Here is a 12,680-nt window from a genome sequence, read left to right as displayed (position 1 = left end):
CTAAGGCAGCCGGCGGTTCCACGCACCGCGCAAGGTGCCCTTTTTTTTTTACTTGAGCACCTGCCCCTCAAAATGTCTGTGCACGCCACTGTCAACCTTCTAATAATCATGCTTAGACTCCTAAAAACCAATTCAGTCCAGTTGAGCGTAAACTTCAACCCCACATGACAATCTACTCGTTAATGTTCCATTCCCATGTCATAACGAATGACGATGAAGTCATGAAGAACGTGTTATTCATGGTTGATGTTTGTGTGTGTTGAAAGTATGGTGATAAGTGTGTTATTCATTGTGTGTTGACAGTACGGTGATAAGTGGACCACAGACTGTAAGCGGTGCACATGTGATCTGGAGACCATGGGTGTTCAGTGTGAGCCGGTGAAGTGTTCTACACCAAACCCTGTTAGCTGTGTGAAGGAAGGACATGTGTTGGTCAAGGTCACCAAGGACTGCTGTACGGATTATACATGTGGTGAGTGATGTGAGGTAACCAATGGATTATACATGTGGTGAGTGATGTGAGGTAACCAATGGAGCATACATGTGGTGAGTGATGTGAGGTAACCATGGATTATACATGTGGTGAGTGATGTGAGGTAACCATGGATTATACATGTGGTGAGTGATGTGAGGTAATCATGGATTATACGTGTGGTGAGTGATGTAATTTACACACAGAAATGTCCAGCTGCAACTGATATTAACAAGTAATCACACACTTCAAAAACGCTATAATGTGGCAATAATGGATGGATTTTTTAATATGTTTTAATCCGGGAACGTATCTGTGTCGTTTTAGATGTCTGTGGCACCGAGTGCCGCACTATGAGCTTGTACTGCAGATCTGCTATTTTTTGAAAAATTGCAAATCTTTGAAAATATATAGATGTCTTTTTTTTTTCAAGCAAACATCTTTAGCTCAAATCTTTGCTTCTGGGGAGGTCCCTGGAACATCATATTTTCAGGATGGGGTCCGCGGCCAAATACATATCATTTTGGGGGTCCTTGACATGAAAACGTTTGAGAACCACTGATATTATAGCAACATATGATTTTTCAAAAAAACTGTTTTTGAAAAAAATATTTTTGTAGAATCGCCCAGAACCAAAGATTTGAGTTCAAAATGTTTGCTTAAAAAAATATACATATTCAAAAATGCACTCGGCACTATTTTTTTGATAGCACAAAGAAATACAAAAAAAAGGACACATATGCGTTCCCGGTCTGAATGGGTTAATGTAAGGCAGTACTGACTAGATATAATACTTTACCCACAGAATGTGACATAACGACTTGTCCGCCCATCAAGAAGTGTGACCTGGGATTTGAAATAATGGTGGACCAACCGACTAACGGCAACTGCTGCCCCATATATACCTGTGGTAAGATCTTCCTCTTTATCCTCTTCATCACTCTTACACCATGTGGTAAGAGCTTCATCTTTATCCTCTTCATCACTCTTACACCATGTGGTAAGAGCTTCATCTTTATCCTCTTCATCACTCTTACACCATGTGGTAAGAGCTTCATCTTTATCCTCTTCATCACTCTTACACCATGTGGTAAGAGCTTCATCTCTCAATAAGGTGATGACCACTAGTAATAATATATTGTTTAATACAACGTTACAGGACCAGGTACCGTACCTGGGGCAATAGAACATTTGCTTTTGCTGCCCCAACCCGGTGGAATGCACTCCCCAATACTCTGAGAGATGCCCCCCACCTAGCCTGGTAACCCCCCCCCTTCCGGAAATCTCATTTGCATTTGATTTCAGGAGTTGGGTCTGGCCTGAGAGCTTATCTACTTTAAAGATATTTTTCGGATAGCATTTAGTTGTTTAACTTCATATATGTGGTCAATTAATCATGACAGAGCCTATTTAAAAATGAAAATTCAGAGAACCGGCAGGGGCGGGCAGTGATACTCATGTATCTGAATAAAGCAACCTATTTTCGGCATGGCCCTTTCAAAAGGGGACTTTTGAAAGCTCTGGTGGGGGAGGAACAAACTGCTGATTGGCTGAAGGGGAACAAACTGCTGATTGGCTAAAGGGGTTGTCAGTCAACGGTACTAATCCCGCACAGCTCCCGGCCACAGAAAAAAAGGCAAACAGGCCTGCATGCCAAACTCACTACTGAAATCAATCAATACAAATGAGATTTCCGGAAGGAGGGGTTTACCAGGCTACCCCCCCACCCTCAAAACCTTCAAAAAACGCTCTCAAAACCCACCTCTTCAATATGGCTTTCCCCAGCTAACTCCACAGACCCCTTTTCTCATCATTCCACAGTTTGTTTTATTTTATTCTCAGTCTTAGCCTTTTCTTGGTGTTTTTGTTCCTTATCATCCGTTTTTACATCTGGAGACTCCTGTCCAGGACACGCCTCCACTGGAGATCTGAATCCAAGTGTTTGTTTTCCTAATAAAGCTGTTTTTCTTTGTTTTTTCTCCCCCACCATGTAAAGCGTCTTTGGATACTTAGAAAAGCACTGTATACATTTTAGATATTATTTAGATATTATTATTATTATTATTACATTTACATTTATTATTATTATTATTAATGTAATCGTGATTCTACTTTTTTTCATCAGTATCCAAAGGTCGCTGTGTCTTCAACGACACTGAATACAAGGTAAGCAAGCCTGAATATATATATAATATATAACATATAATATATATATTATATAATATATATATTAATAATATAATATATATACTGTATATATATAATATACCAAGATGAACCTTTTCATCAGAAAGCTGTCAGACACATATATAATGACATTCTGTACGTTGTGTTCCAGCCTGGTGTGCAGGTTCCTAACGACCAGTGTGAACAGTGTCACTGTGGTCAGATTCAGGATCCCAACGACAACCTGAACATCGTCCATTGTGTCCCCAAACCATGTGACACTCACTGTCCTCAGGTCAGTCTCTATGAACCAGGGGTGATACAACTTTGATGATGGAGAGGGCCACTTTATGTCCACACTCACTCCAGAGGGACACATTACAGGGCAGAAACCTCTTATCTCCGTATCGCCATTCTATGTCACACAAAAGTAGCAAAAGTAGCTGATCAAAAAGCTCAAAACGCAGTGTGACGCATTTTGAGCTTGTAGATCTATTGTTTTTGCTATTTTTTAATTGGAACAGTTTTTTTTTGCTATTTTTTAATTGGAATTCTGAAAAGTAAGATTTTTCTTTAATTTCAAATGCATTTAGTTATACTTATGTTAACTTTATGAACTTAAATACAAATACATTGGACATCAAAAAGACAATAGAATTCTAATACTAGTCATGAAGCTACTAATATAGATTGAAGTAATTAAAGCGGGTCATATTTGCATGTTTGGAATTGTAACAGTGAAGGTGGGGGCCGCATGTAGCCCCCGGGCCGCCAATTGCCCATGTGTGCTGTAAACCATGTGTCACACACAGTCCTCAGGTCTGTGCCTTAAATCAATGGTTCTAAACCTTTTAATGGCCTTCATCAGGTCTCATCATTTGTACCTTCATGTCGCTGCCTTCCATTGAAATGTCTTGTAGGCTGTCTGTCGTTTTGTCACTGCTAGCGATAGCTATAGTAGTAAAGTATGAACGCAGCATTAGAATAGATATATAAAACACAACCAGGGTAAAGGAGCAGTGTTGATTTTGACAGCAAATTTAGATTTAGTTTTAGTCATAGTCTTTTGAATCAAATTCCATTCAGTTATAGTCATATTTTAGACATATGAATGTTTTAGTTTTTGTCTAGTTTCGGTCGACCAAATACTGTATCATAAGATTAGAGTCGACTAAATCAACAGTGGATTTAGTCGACTATAATGTATGTTGGCGGTGCCTTGATGGCGTCGTAATGGATGATTTTACACTTGGTGGCATGCTGAAAATAGCTGGTCTACAAGCTCACAACGCGTCGCAGCATAACGCGTTGTGAGCTTGTAGATCTGCTATTTTCAGAGTGCAACACCCGAGCGCAACCAAACATAAACTGACTTGTCTTTTAGTTCTACTGGATCTCTTCTCCACTAGTCCCTAACTAACATTTTTAGTTTTAGTTTTTATGTGTTGACGAAATTGTCAATATATTTAGTCTTAGTTTTAGTCATCATAGCTTAGTTTTTATTTCGTTTTCATCAGTGAAAAAAGGAACACTGGAATATCAAGATGTTAATGTGAACATGTTACAGCTTGAATGAATAAACACTGATGATCATATTCCTTCATAAAAGGGATACGCGTATGAAAACGTGACTGGAAGCTGCTGTGGGAAATGTAAACTGACCAGCTGTGTTGTGGTGCTGCCAGACGGAAACACTCACATTATTGAGGTGGGTTTAAATGAATCATTAAAGGGATAGTTCACCCCCAAAATTACCTTTTTAGTTTTTTCTGTCGATTAGTCACCCCATGGAGACTTGAATTCATGGATATTTTTTTTGTTTTTGTCGCATTCCTAAGACAATAATTTGATGACCAGCAGCGGTTCCGGTAGGAGACACAAAGGGTCTCCTTTGTGCCGGTCATCAAATTATTGGTTTAGGAATGCGACAAAAACAAAAAAATATCCATGAATTCAAGTCTCCATGGGATGACTAATTCATATAATTTATTTTTTTTTGGGGGAACTATCCTTTTAAGACACAGTGAATACACATTCAATGAGCTTCAGTCATATTATTTGAATCCTTTTTCATGTTTAAACGAACTTGGTTGGTGTTTCTCTGACAGCCTTCACACACCTGGGCTCCACCAGACGATAATTGTGTGAAGTATGAATGCCCCGTTGATAACTTTATGGTCGTCAAAAAGCAAGTGCAGTGTCCTGTATACGATCCAAACGACTGCATTCCTGTGAGTATATATATACATCTTTAACAGCATGACTCCGTGTTATTGGTTTGATGGATTATTGTGGCTATAGAAGCCACTTTACATTTGGCTCTGGATTCTTTTAACTCTACCTACAGTACATCCTTCTCGAAAACTGATGTAACTGAACATATCCCTGTTGGTTCATATGAGGCTGACTGTTTTTTTATCACCTGCAATGATAAGTAATTGTATGCATATTAACCCATTCAGACCGGGAACGCATCTGTGTCATTTTTAGATTTATTTGGCTATTTATGTGAACATAACAAATCTTTGAATATATGTTTTTTAAAGCGAACATTTGTAACTCAAATCTTTACTTCATGGGGGTCCTGGGAGCAATATATTTTGAGATGGGGGTCCGCGGCCAAATACATTGGCCCCATTTTGGGGGTCCTTGACATGGAAAAGTTGGAGCACCACTGATATAGCAACATACCGTTAGGATTTAGAAAACATTTTTAGATATGTATTTGGCCGCTGACCCCCATCTCAAAATGTTTTGTTCCAGGGACCCCCCAGAAGCAAAGATTTGAGTTACAAATGTTCGCTTTAAATATATATATTCAAAGATTTGCACACATTTTCGAGATTTGTCAAAAAAAAGCAGATCTGCAGTTTCATAGCACGGCACCCAGGTAGGATGCATAAATGACGTCAGACTTCGGTGCTCTATACTGGACTGTCTTTTTGATGTATAAATGCATGTCCACGTTACAGGGGACAGAGAGAATTGATGCAAGTGGCTGTTGTATAACTTGTGAGTAATATTTCCAGTTCTATTACATTTTCCATTGCATTTCTTTTTTTCTCCTTCCTACTGAGCTCCAGAATGTTGACTTTGCTACCACACATAAACCACAGTGTGTTCTGCTGTATATAACACACATGTAGTTACGAAGGGGGTGAGATAGATCTGATGCAGAACATTAAACTGAATCAATCTACAGTATTATGATGAATATAGTGTGCCCCCACAGTATATCTAAATAATTCTCTAACACCTATAACTCTCTAGGTCTTTCCTATCCACGGATTGACAGAGGAGGTAACGACAACCAATCATAGATCTTAGAAATAGTCCTATAATAATCATTAATTGGCCACCATGACAGAGAACTTCAAAGGGTGACATCATGTTGCCGGGTAGATTCCACTGGCCGTGACAAAATAACTCTTATGAAATGTCTTAATTGTAAGTATTTTAAAACGTATATGTCGGGTACAGCCTATACTTCTGTTTTAGTTGTTGGAAGGACATAAAAATGCTCTATGTAACAATGTTACTTATTTGACCTTTCTATCTCATTTTATTATTGTTATCCAAAAAATTGAAAAGAGAAGCTTATCATACAAATCTGCATTGGTGGAAAAAGTACTCAAATTGTTTACTTAAGTAAAAGTATCAATACAGCAATGTAGAAATAATCTGTTACAAGTAAAAGTCCGGAATTCGCTCAAGTAAAAGTACAAAAGTATTGGCATCAATACTAATACCGTCTAAAATGTGTAAAAGGCTTTTTAAAATTGCAGATCTACAAGCTCACAACGCGTCGCCATGCGACAAGTTGTGAGCTTGTAGATCTGCTATTTTTCAAATCGCCAAAGTTTATATAAAGGCTGAAGTGGTTAATGTGTGTTTTGGAATAATAATCAAAATCTACAAAGTAACTAGTAAATAAAGTGTTCAAATAATTGTAGTGGAGTAAAGGTACAATATTTGTCTCTGAGATGTAATGGAGTAGAAGTAAAAGTATAGAAAATGGAAATACTCCAGTAAAGTAAACAAATCCTCAAAATTGTACTTAAGTACAGCACTTGAGTACATGTACTTAAGTTACTTTCCACCACTGCAAATCTGAGCAGCCAGCAGCTGGGTGAAACTGAATTGCCCCCACAGGGCTACACAGGTTTCTCTCCCTCACTGAGTAGTAGTGAGTAAACAGCCTCGGGATCCAACGGTTTCTGAGCCATGAGGCCCACAGGCCAGGATCCTAACTCCTGTTTCTGTAGCATGAGTCAGCTTCATGTAAGAGAGCACACCCTCTGGAGGTTACATGTCGCCTTTCCGACATGTCGCCTTTCCGACGTTAACTATACCTAACCCTAACCCTAACCGCACGCGGAAGCCACTAGTCGGAGTGGCGAGATGTCTGAATGGAAGGCGGTTACCCCCTTGGGACATGATGCTAGCATGTAGCATGAGTAGCATGAGTCAGCTATGTAAGAGTAAAAGAGTACACCCTCTGGACATGATGCTAGCTATTATGTCACATGACATGATGCACAAGTCCAGATGCTAGCATGTCACATCATGATGTACAAGTCCATCAGAATCAGAATCAGCATTTGCTTTATTGTCACATCACAGGTTTACAGAAGTCAAAAAGTGGGTGAAATTAGTTTTCATGCATAGTTCCCATCGTGGCGTTTCTTTCCATAGAAAGAAGAAGAGGGGGGGGGAGTGGGAAAGGAGATAAAACAAGAAAACAAAAAGAAACAAAGCAGATATCTACACATTTACACTGGTACCTGAGATAAGATATAAGGTGCGTAAGCATAGCAGCAGATGTACACTGTGCATGACATACTTATGGACATTAGTTAAAGCTGTACAGTGCAAATAAAAAAAAAACGATTTTTAGCAGCCTCTGCTGGTCATTACCGTCACTGCAGCCCGTTTGTTTATTACTGCGTTACCCAGAATTCCATTCGTTTTCACCGGAAGACGGAAGCGTTCTAAAAAGCGTTCTTTTAATTGTTTTATACGATCTGTGGATCGTTTCTCTTAGCCAGTGGAGCTTTAGTTACCGTGAGCTGTGTTTTCTTTTTCTGTTTTTTTTCGTTCTGTTAAAATCAGCGTGAGTTTCCTTTTTGTTATTAGCGCGGTAGTTCCTGGCCAAACAGGAAACCGGTGCAGTAGTTCCTGGCCAAACAGGAAACCGGTGCATTTCCGCTTCCATTTTCCGGCCAGATGACGTCATTTTCGCGGGACAGTCAACCCCGACCATGTTCAATAGAAAATATATAAATAAAAGGCTTTCGGGGGTGAAATTCATGGAGTGGGTGTTGTGAAACATTTGCCACTCACAAAAGATATACAATTTAACTTTAGTTTTATTGAAAAAGTTACCTAGCATTACTTTAAGGTGCTTAGAAAAAAACACAATCAAAGTCAAAAGTCAGTCCATCCACTGGACATGACTCTAGCACGTCACATGTCCGGACTTTGTACATCATGATGTGACATGCTCGCGTCATGTCCAGTGGATATATCCACTGGACATGACGCGAGAATGTCACAGGGACTGACCCCCAATCCAACCCTTGATGATGAGTGCCAAGCAGGGTGGCATTGGGTACCGTCTTTGGTATGACTCGGCCGGGGAATTGAACCACCACAGCGCGGACACTCTAACCACAACAAGGCCACTGAGCTGGTTCTAATTATATTTACCGCTTCTTTTCTTTTTTTTTAAGGTAAAATAAGCAATATGTCCCATGTTCTAAAGCTGTGTGTGATGGTTCCCAGGTAATCGTCGGTACGGCTGTGAGATCCAGAAGAACAGCACCTTCCTCCAGGTGAACGGCTGCAGGTCCACAGTGCCGGTGGAGCTCACAGCCTGTCATGGATCATGTGAAACAGCCTCAATGTGAGTTTTATAATAATATGATGTAATATCTATTTACAGCTATCCTTTGAACGCACATTCTGAGGGCTGATGTTGTTGGGGCGGGGGAGACTTCTCCTTAACCCATTAAGACCGGGAACGCACCCGTGTAACCACTTCATCCATTATTTTATACTTTGGCTATTCAAAAATAGCAGATCTACAAGCTCATAGCGCGACACCGAGTGCTGCACTATGAGCTTGTAGATCTGCTATTTTTGAAAAATCATGATTTGAATATATATATATATATTTTTAAAGCAAACAACTATCTTTGAATAGCCAAATAAATCTAAAAACGACACAGCTTCTTTTCTGGTCTAAATGGGTTAACTATTAAATGTTTATGTACATTTGGCTAAAGTGGAGTTTGCTTTTAAAGACGAGTGGTCAGACCGCTGATATTTCATATCGTCTCTGTCAGGTGGAAACCTCATACTGTATGTTCCACAATTGTTACTTTTCAGGATTCAAATTAAAAAGTTTCAAAAGTAGCAGATCTACAAGCTCGAAACACCGGCGCTTGCAGATCTGCTACTTTTGCTGCTTTTGTCTGACGCTGTAGTATGATCGAGTAAGGCATTCATTTACGAAAAAAACACATAAAACATATGAAGACGAGAGGTTTCTGCCCGACAGCAGCGATATTATAGCAACATAGGATTTAGAAAACATTTTTAGAATCGGCCTCAAGTCTTAATGGGTTAAAGAAGAGTGGTCAGTGCACTGATATTTCTTATCGTCTCTATCGGGCAGAAAGCAGCTATCTCCATTTTTCAACTTCTTCAGTGCTATTGAACATCCTTTACATCTGTGTGTGGGTTTTACAGATATTGAACCAATGGAAAGTATTAAAAAGCGCTTCTGACTAAACCTCCTAACTCCATTGGATCCTCAAAACTGTCGTTCCTACCTCCAACTTGCGGAGATAGTTGTTTTGACCATCATTGATTAGAATGACCAAGTCAGACGGAAAATCAGAAAACTCCACCTAACTCCATAAGGACACATTCAAGTATCTGACAATGTATAAAATCACCAACTTTGATGAGGCAGGATTGTGTTGTTTTAAAAACATGGTCTTATTTTTCATTTCCTGAAAAGTTTACATTTTGGACAAAGTTGTTCTCTGCCCAACAACAACAATATCATATAATGTTGACAGAAGACGGTTAGTCATGATCTGTCAGTATTCATAGCAGAGGTTGCTATCAGTGAACGGAAGGTGTTGGTTGTTTATTTATTGAACATCATTCCCTGGCTCTATCTTAAGGTTCTCTACCAAACACAACGCCATAATGCACTCCTGTTCCTCTGTCTGTATAAGGTTCTCTACTAAACACAACGCCATAATGCACTCCTGTTCCTCTGTCTCTATCTTAAGGTTCTCTACTAAACACAACGCCATAATGCACTACTGTTCCTCTGTCTCTATCTTAAGGTTCTCTACCAAACATAACGCCATAATGCACTCCTGTTCCTCTGTCTCTATCTTAAGGTTCTCTACTAAACACAACGCCATAATGCACTCCTGTTCCTCTGTCTATATGGTTCTCTACTAAACACAACGCCATAATGCACTCCTGTTCCTCTGTATCTATCTTAAGGTTCTCTACCAAATACAACGCCATAATGCACCCCTGTTCCTCTGTCTCTATCTTAAGGTTCTCTACCGAACACAACGCCATCATGCACTCCTGTTCCTGCTGCAGAGAAGTGTCCACCAGTCAGAAGGACGTGGAGATGATCTGCCCAGGCGGTCAGAAGAAGACTCACTCCTACGTTTACATCGACACGTGTGGCTGTAATCCCACTAAGTGTGTGGACTAACTGGAACCTGTTTGAAAGGTCAACGTTAAATCGCTTCATAGACATATCATGTATCTTTTAGTATTGGTGAGCTAGAACCTTAAGCTAGTAAGTGCGGTATCCATGAAAAGGTCTGCACAATATTTAGAATGTGTACGGAAGATTCAGGCCAAACCCTTCTTCTTCTTCTGCTTGTCAGACAATGTGGAACCATGTCCAGGCGCTGGTAATCCATAGGCATTTTGTAGATCTGCTATTTTTACTATTTCAATAAAGAAATACAAAATTTAAATAAATTAAATAATTGCCATTTTTAGAAACAATATTAACAAATGAAATGCCCAAAATAGGGATGGAATTTTGAAAGTGGTAAAACTGGCTAAATAATCGTATAAATTGAATTTATTTTATTTTATTATCTTTTTATATATTTTTTTATTATGATAAATGTATTTTACATTTTCCTCTCCTTTCCAATTGGCCCCCATGGTGGCCCCTACTTTGAAAAAGTGTGGAATAGAGGATAAAACAGCCCAGGAGGGGGAGCTACCCAGTCACTCAGCATCGGTTAATAATTATAATGAAGAACGCAGAATGAACCAAACATCAACACAGGTTTACAGTGAACTTGATGTGATGTTCTGGACTGTTCTATGATCATACTAATACCCCTGGGAAACGCCTACCATCAGCTCCCAGTATACTTACAACCCCATCAGGTCCTAGAACTTAACCCATTAAGACCGGGAACACATCTGTGTCATTTTAAGATTTCTTTGGCTATTTTTGGAAATAGCAGATCCACAAGCTCATAGAGCGGCACTCGGTGCCGCTCTATGAGCTTGTAGATCTGCTATTTTTGAATAGCCCAAGAAATCTAAAAATGACACACAGATGCGTTCCTGGATTGAATGGATTAAAGGAAGTGTTCACCCCAAAATGACATATTTGTCTATCAATTACTCACCCAATGAATGTTTTTTGTTTGTGTCGCATTCCTGAGACAATAATTCCATACTTGAGGTAGCTGCTGTGGTCAGAGACCACAATTAAACTATAAAATGATAATATAAACTCCCAAAACAGGTCTCACGGTGTTAATCACCGATGAGCCTATCTGAATGGATTTTTTTTTTTACATGTCATGCATTTGAAAACTTGTGAAATGGGACGTTCTGCATAATGAGTACTTTTACTTTTGGTACTTTAAGTACATTTTGATACCTTTGTACTTTTACTCAGGTATATTTTTAATTCCGGACTTTCATTTGTAACAGAGTATTTCTACATTGCAGTATTGATACTTTGACTTAAGTGAAACATTTGAGTACTTTTTCCACCACTGCCACCCAGGCACATGTTGCGTTAGTATCATCATCTCCAATCTGTATGAATTAGATTACAGCTACTGTACCTCAGCTCAGAGGTTCTACGTTGTCTGACAAGCATTATGAAGAAGGGGCGTGGCCCAAAACGTCCGCGCATATTAATATTAAAATAAAATATTGTGATGAGATTATGAAGTCATGCTTTTTCATGCGTACATTATCGTTGCTGTTGCACTTATAGGGAGACAATTGTGATGACTGTCGACCGCACTCATCATGATCATGGAGACGTGTGTGTTTGTTCTGTTTGGGAGGGGTTTCACTACATGTTCTGTTTTGTTGATTTAAGAGCTGGGTGTTCTTGAACAAATATTATAAGATAAATAAAATAAGATGCAACTTATAAAGGGTGTCCATTCTATCTTTCACTACGGATGTTTTTTTCCCCAGTTTTCATTAAAATGCTCAAGCAGATCTGCATTTTAGCTTTCAGTGTCGTCCGTTTATTATAGAACTAACAAAGGTGAATTTACATCTTTACAGTAAGGACGTTTGGCCATTAAGGATTACGTTATTCATAAGGCCTAGCAGAGACAACGTATTTGTGAAAATTAATCTTTTGTCCTTGCTTAAAGCGGCACTATTTAACTTTTTTTTTTTTATTAAATGAATTAAATGTTGTCCAATCTGTATGGTAGAGTATGTTGATACAATATAACTTATATATTTGTGGTGGTTGTATTTTGTCTCACCTATAGACACAGGATCTGACACAACTTTTCACCTGATGGTCAAGTACTTTATTTATCCTCTGAGCAAGCAGGCAGGCTCTATTAGCTCAATGGTAAAACATTCTGCACTTGCACAGGAAACCGGGTTCAAAATCTGCGTTATAAGAGTAAAGTTATTACAGCTTTGTAGCAATAGGCTCTATGCACAGCAGCCATATTATCACTTCCTTCACAGGTGTTACCAATGATAC

General features: G+C 39.1%; 1 protein-coding gene across 1 annotated transcript in view; it reads left to right on the top strand.

Moving 5' to 3' along the window:
• Positions 1 to 12,183, top strand: part of LOC311048065 (uncharacterized protein) — a 57,951-nt gene extending 45,768 nt beyond the window's left edge. The window contains exons 40-48 of the mRNA XM_084061085.1: positions 304 to 472; positions 1,278 to 1,382; positions 2,598 to 2,638; positions 2,811 to 2,933; positions 4,248 to 4,346; positions 4,747 to 4,869; positions 5,611 to 5,650; positions 8,423 to 8,543; positions 10,226 to 12,183. Coding sequence (XP_083917211.1) covers positions 304 to 472; positions 1,278 to 1,382; positions 2,598 to 2,638; positions 2,811 to 2,933; positions 4,248 to 4,346; positions 4,747 to 4,869; positions 5,611 to 5,650; positions 8,423 to 8,543; positions 10,226 to 10,391 — 987 coding nt within the window. The 3' untranslated portion in view covers positions 10,392 to 12,183. The remainder of the gene's footprint in view (positions 1 to 303; positions 473 to 1,277; positions 1,383 to 2,597; positions 2,639 to 2,810; positions 2,934 to 4,247; positions 4,347 to 4,746; positions 4,870 to 5,610; positions 5,651 to 8,422; positions 8,544 to 10,225) is intronic.
• Positions 12,184 to 12,680: the final 497 nt, after the last annotated feature.

Source organism: Gymnoscopelus microlampas (genome assembly GCF_963454915.1).
Source record: "Gymnoscopelus microlampas genome assembly, chromosome: 6".
Lineage (NCBI taxonomy): Eukaryota > Metazoa > Chordata > Actinopteri > Myctophiformes > Myctophidae > Gymnoscopelus > Gymnoscopelus microlampas.
Note: the sequence above shows the minus strand (reverse complement) of the source record. Positions and strands in the feature narration are given on the sequence as shown.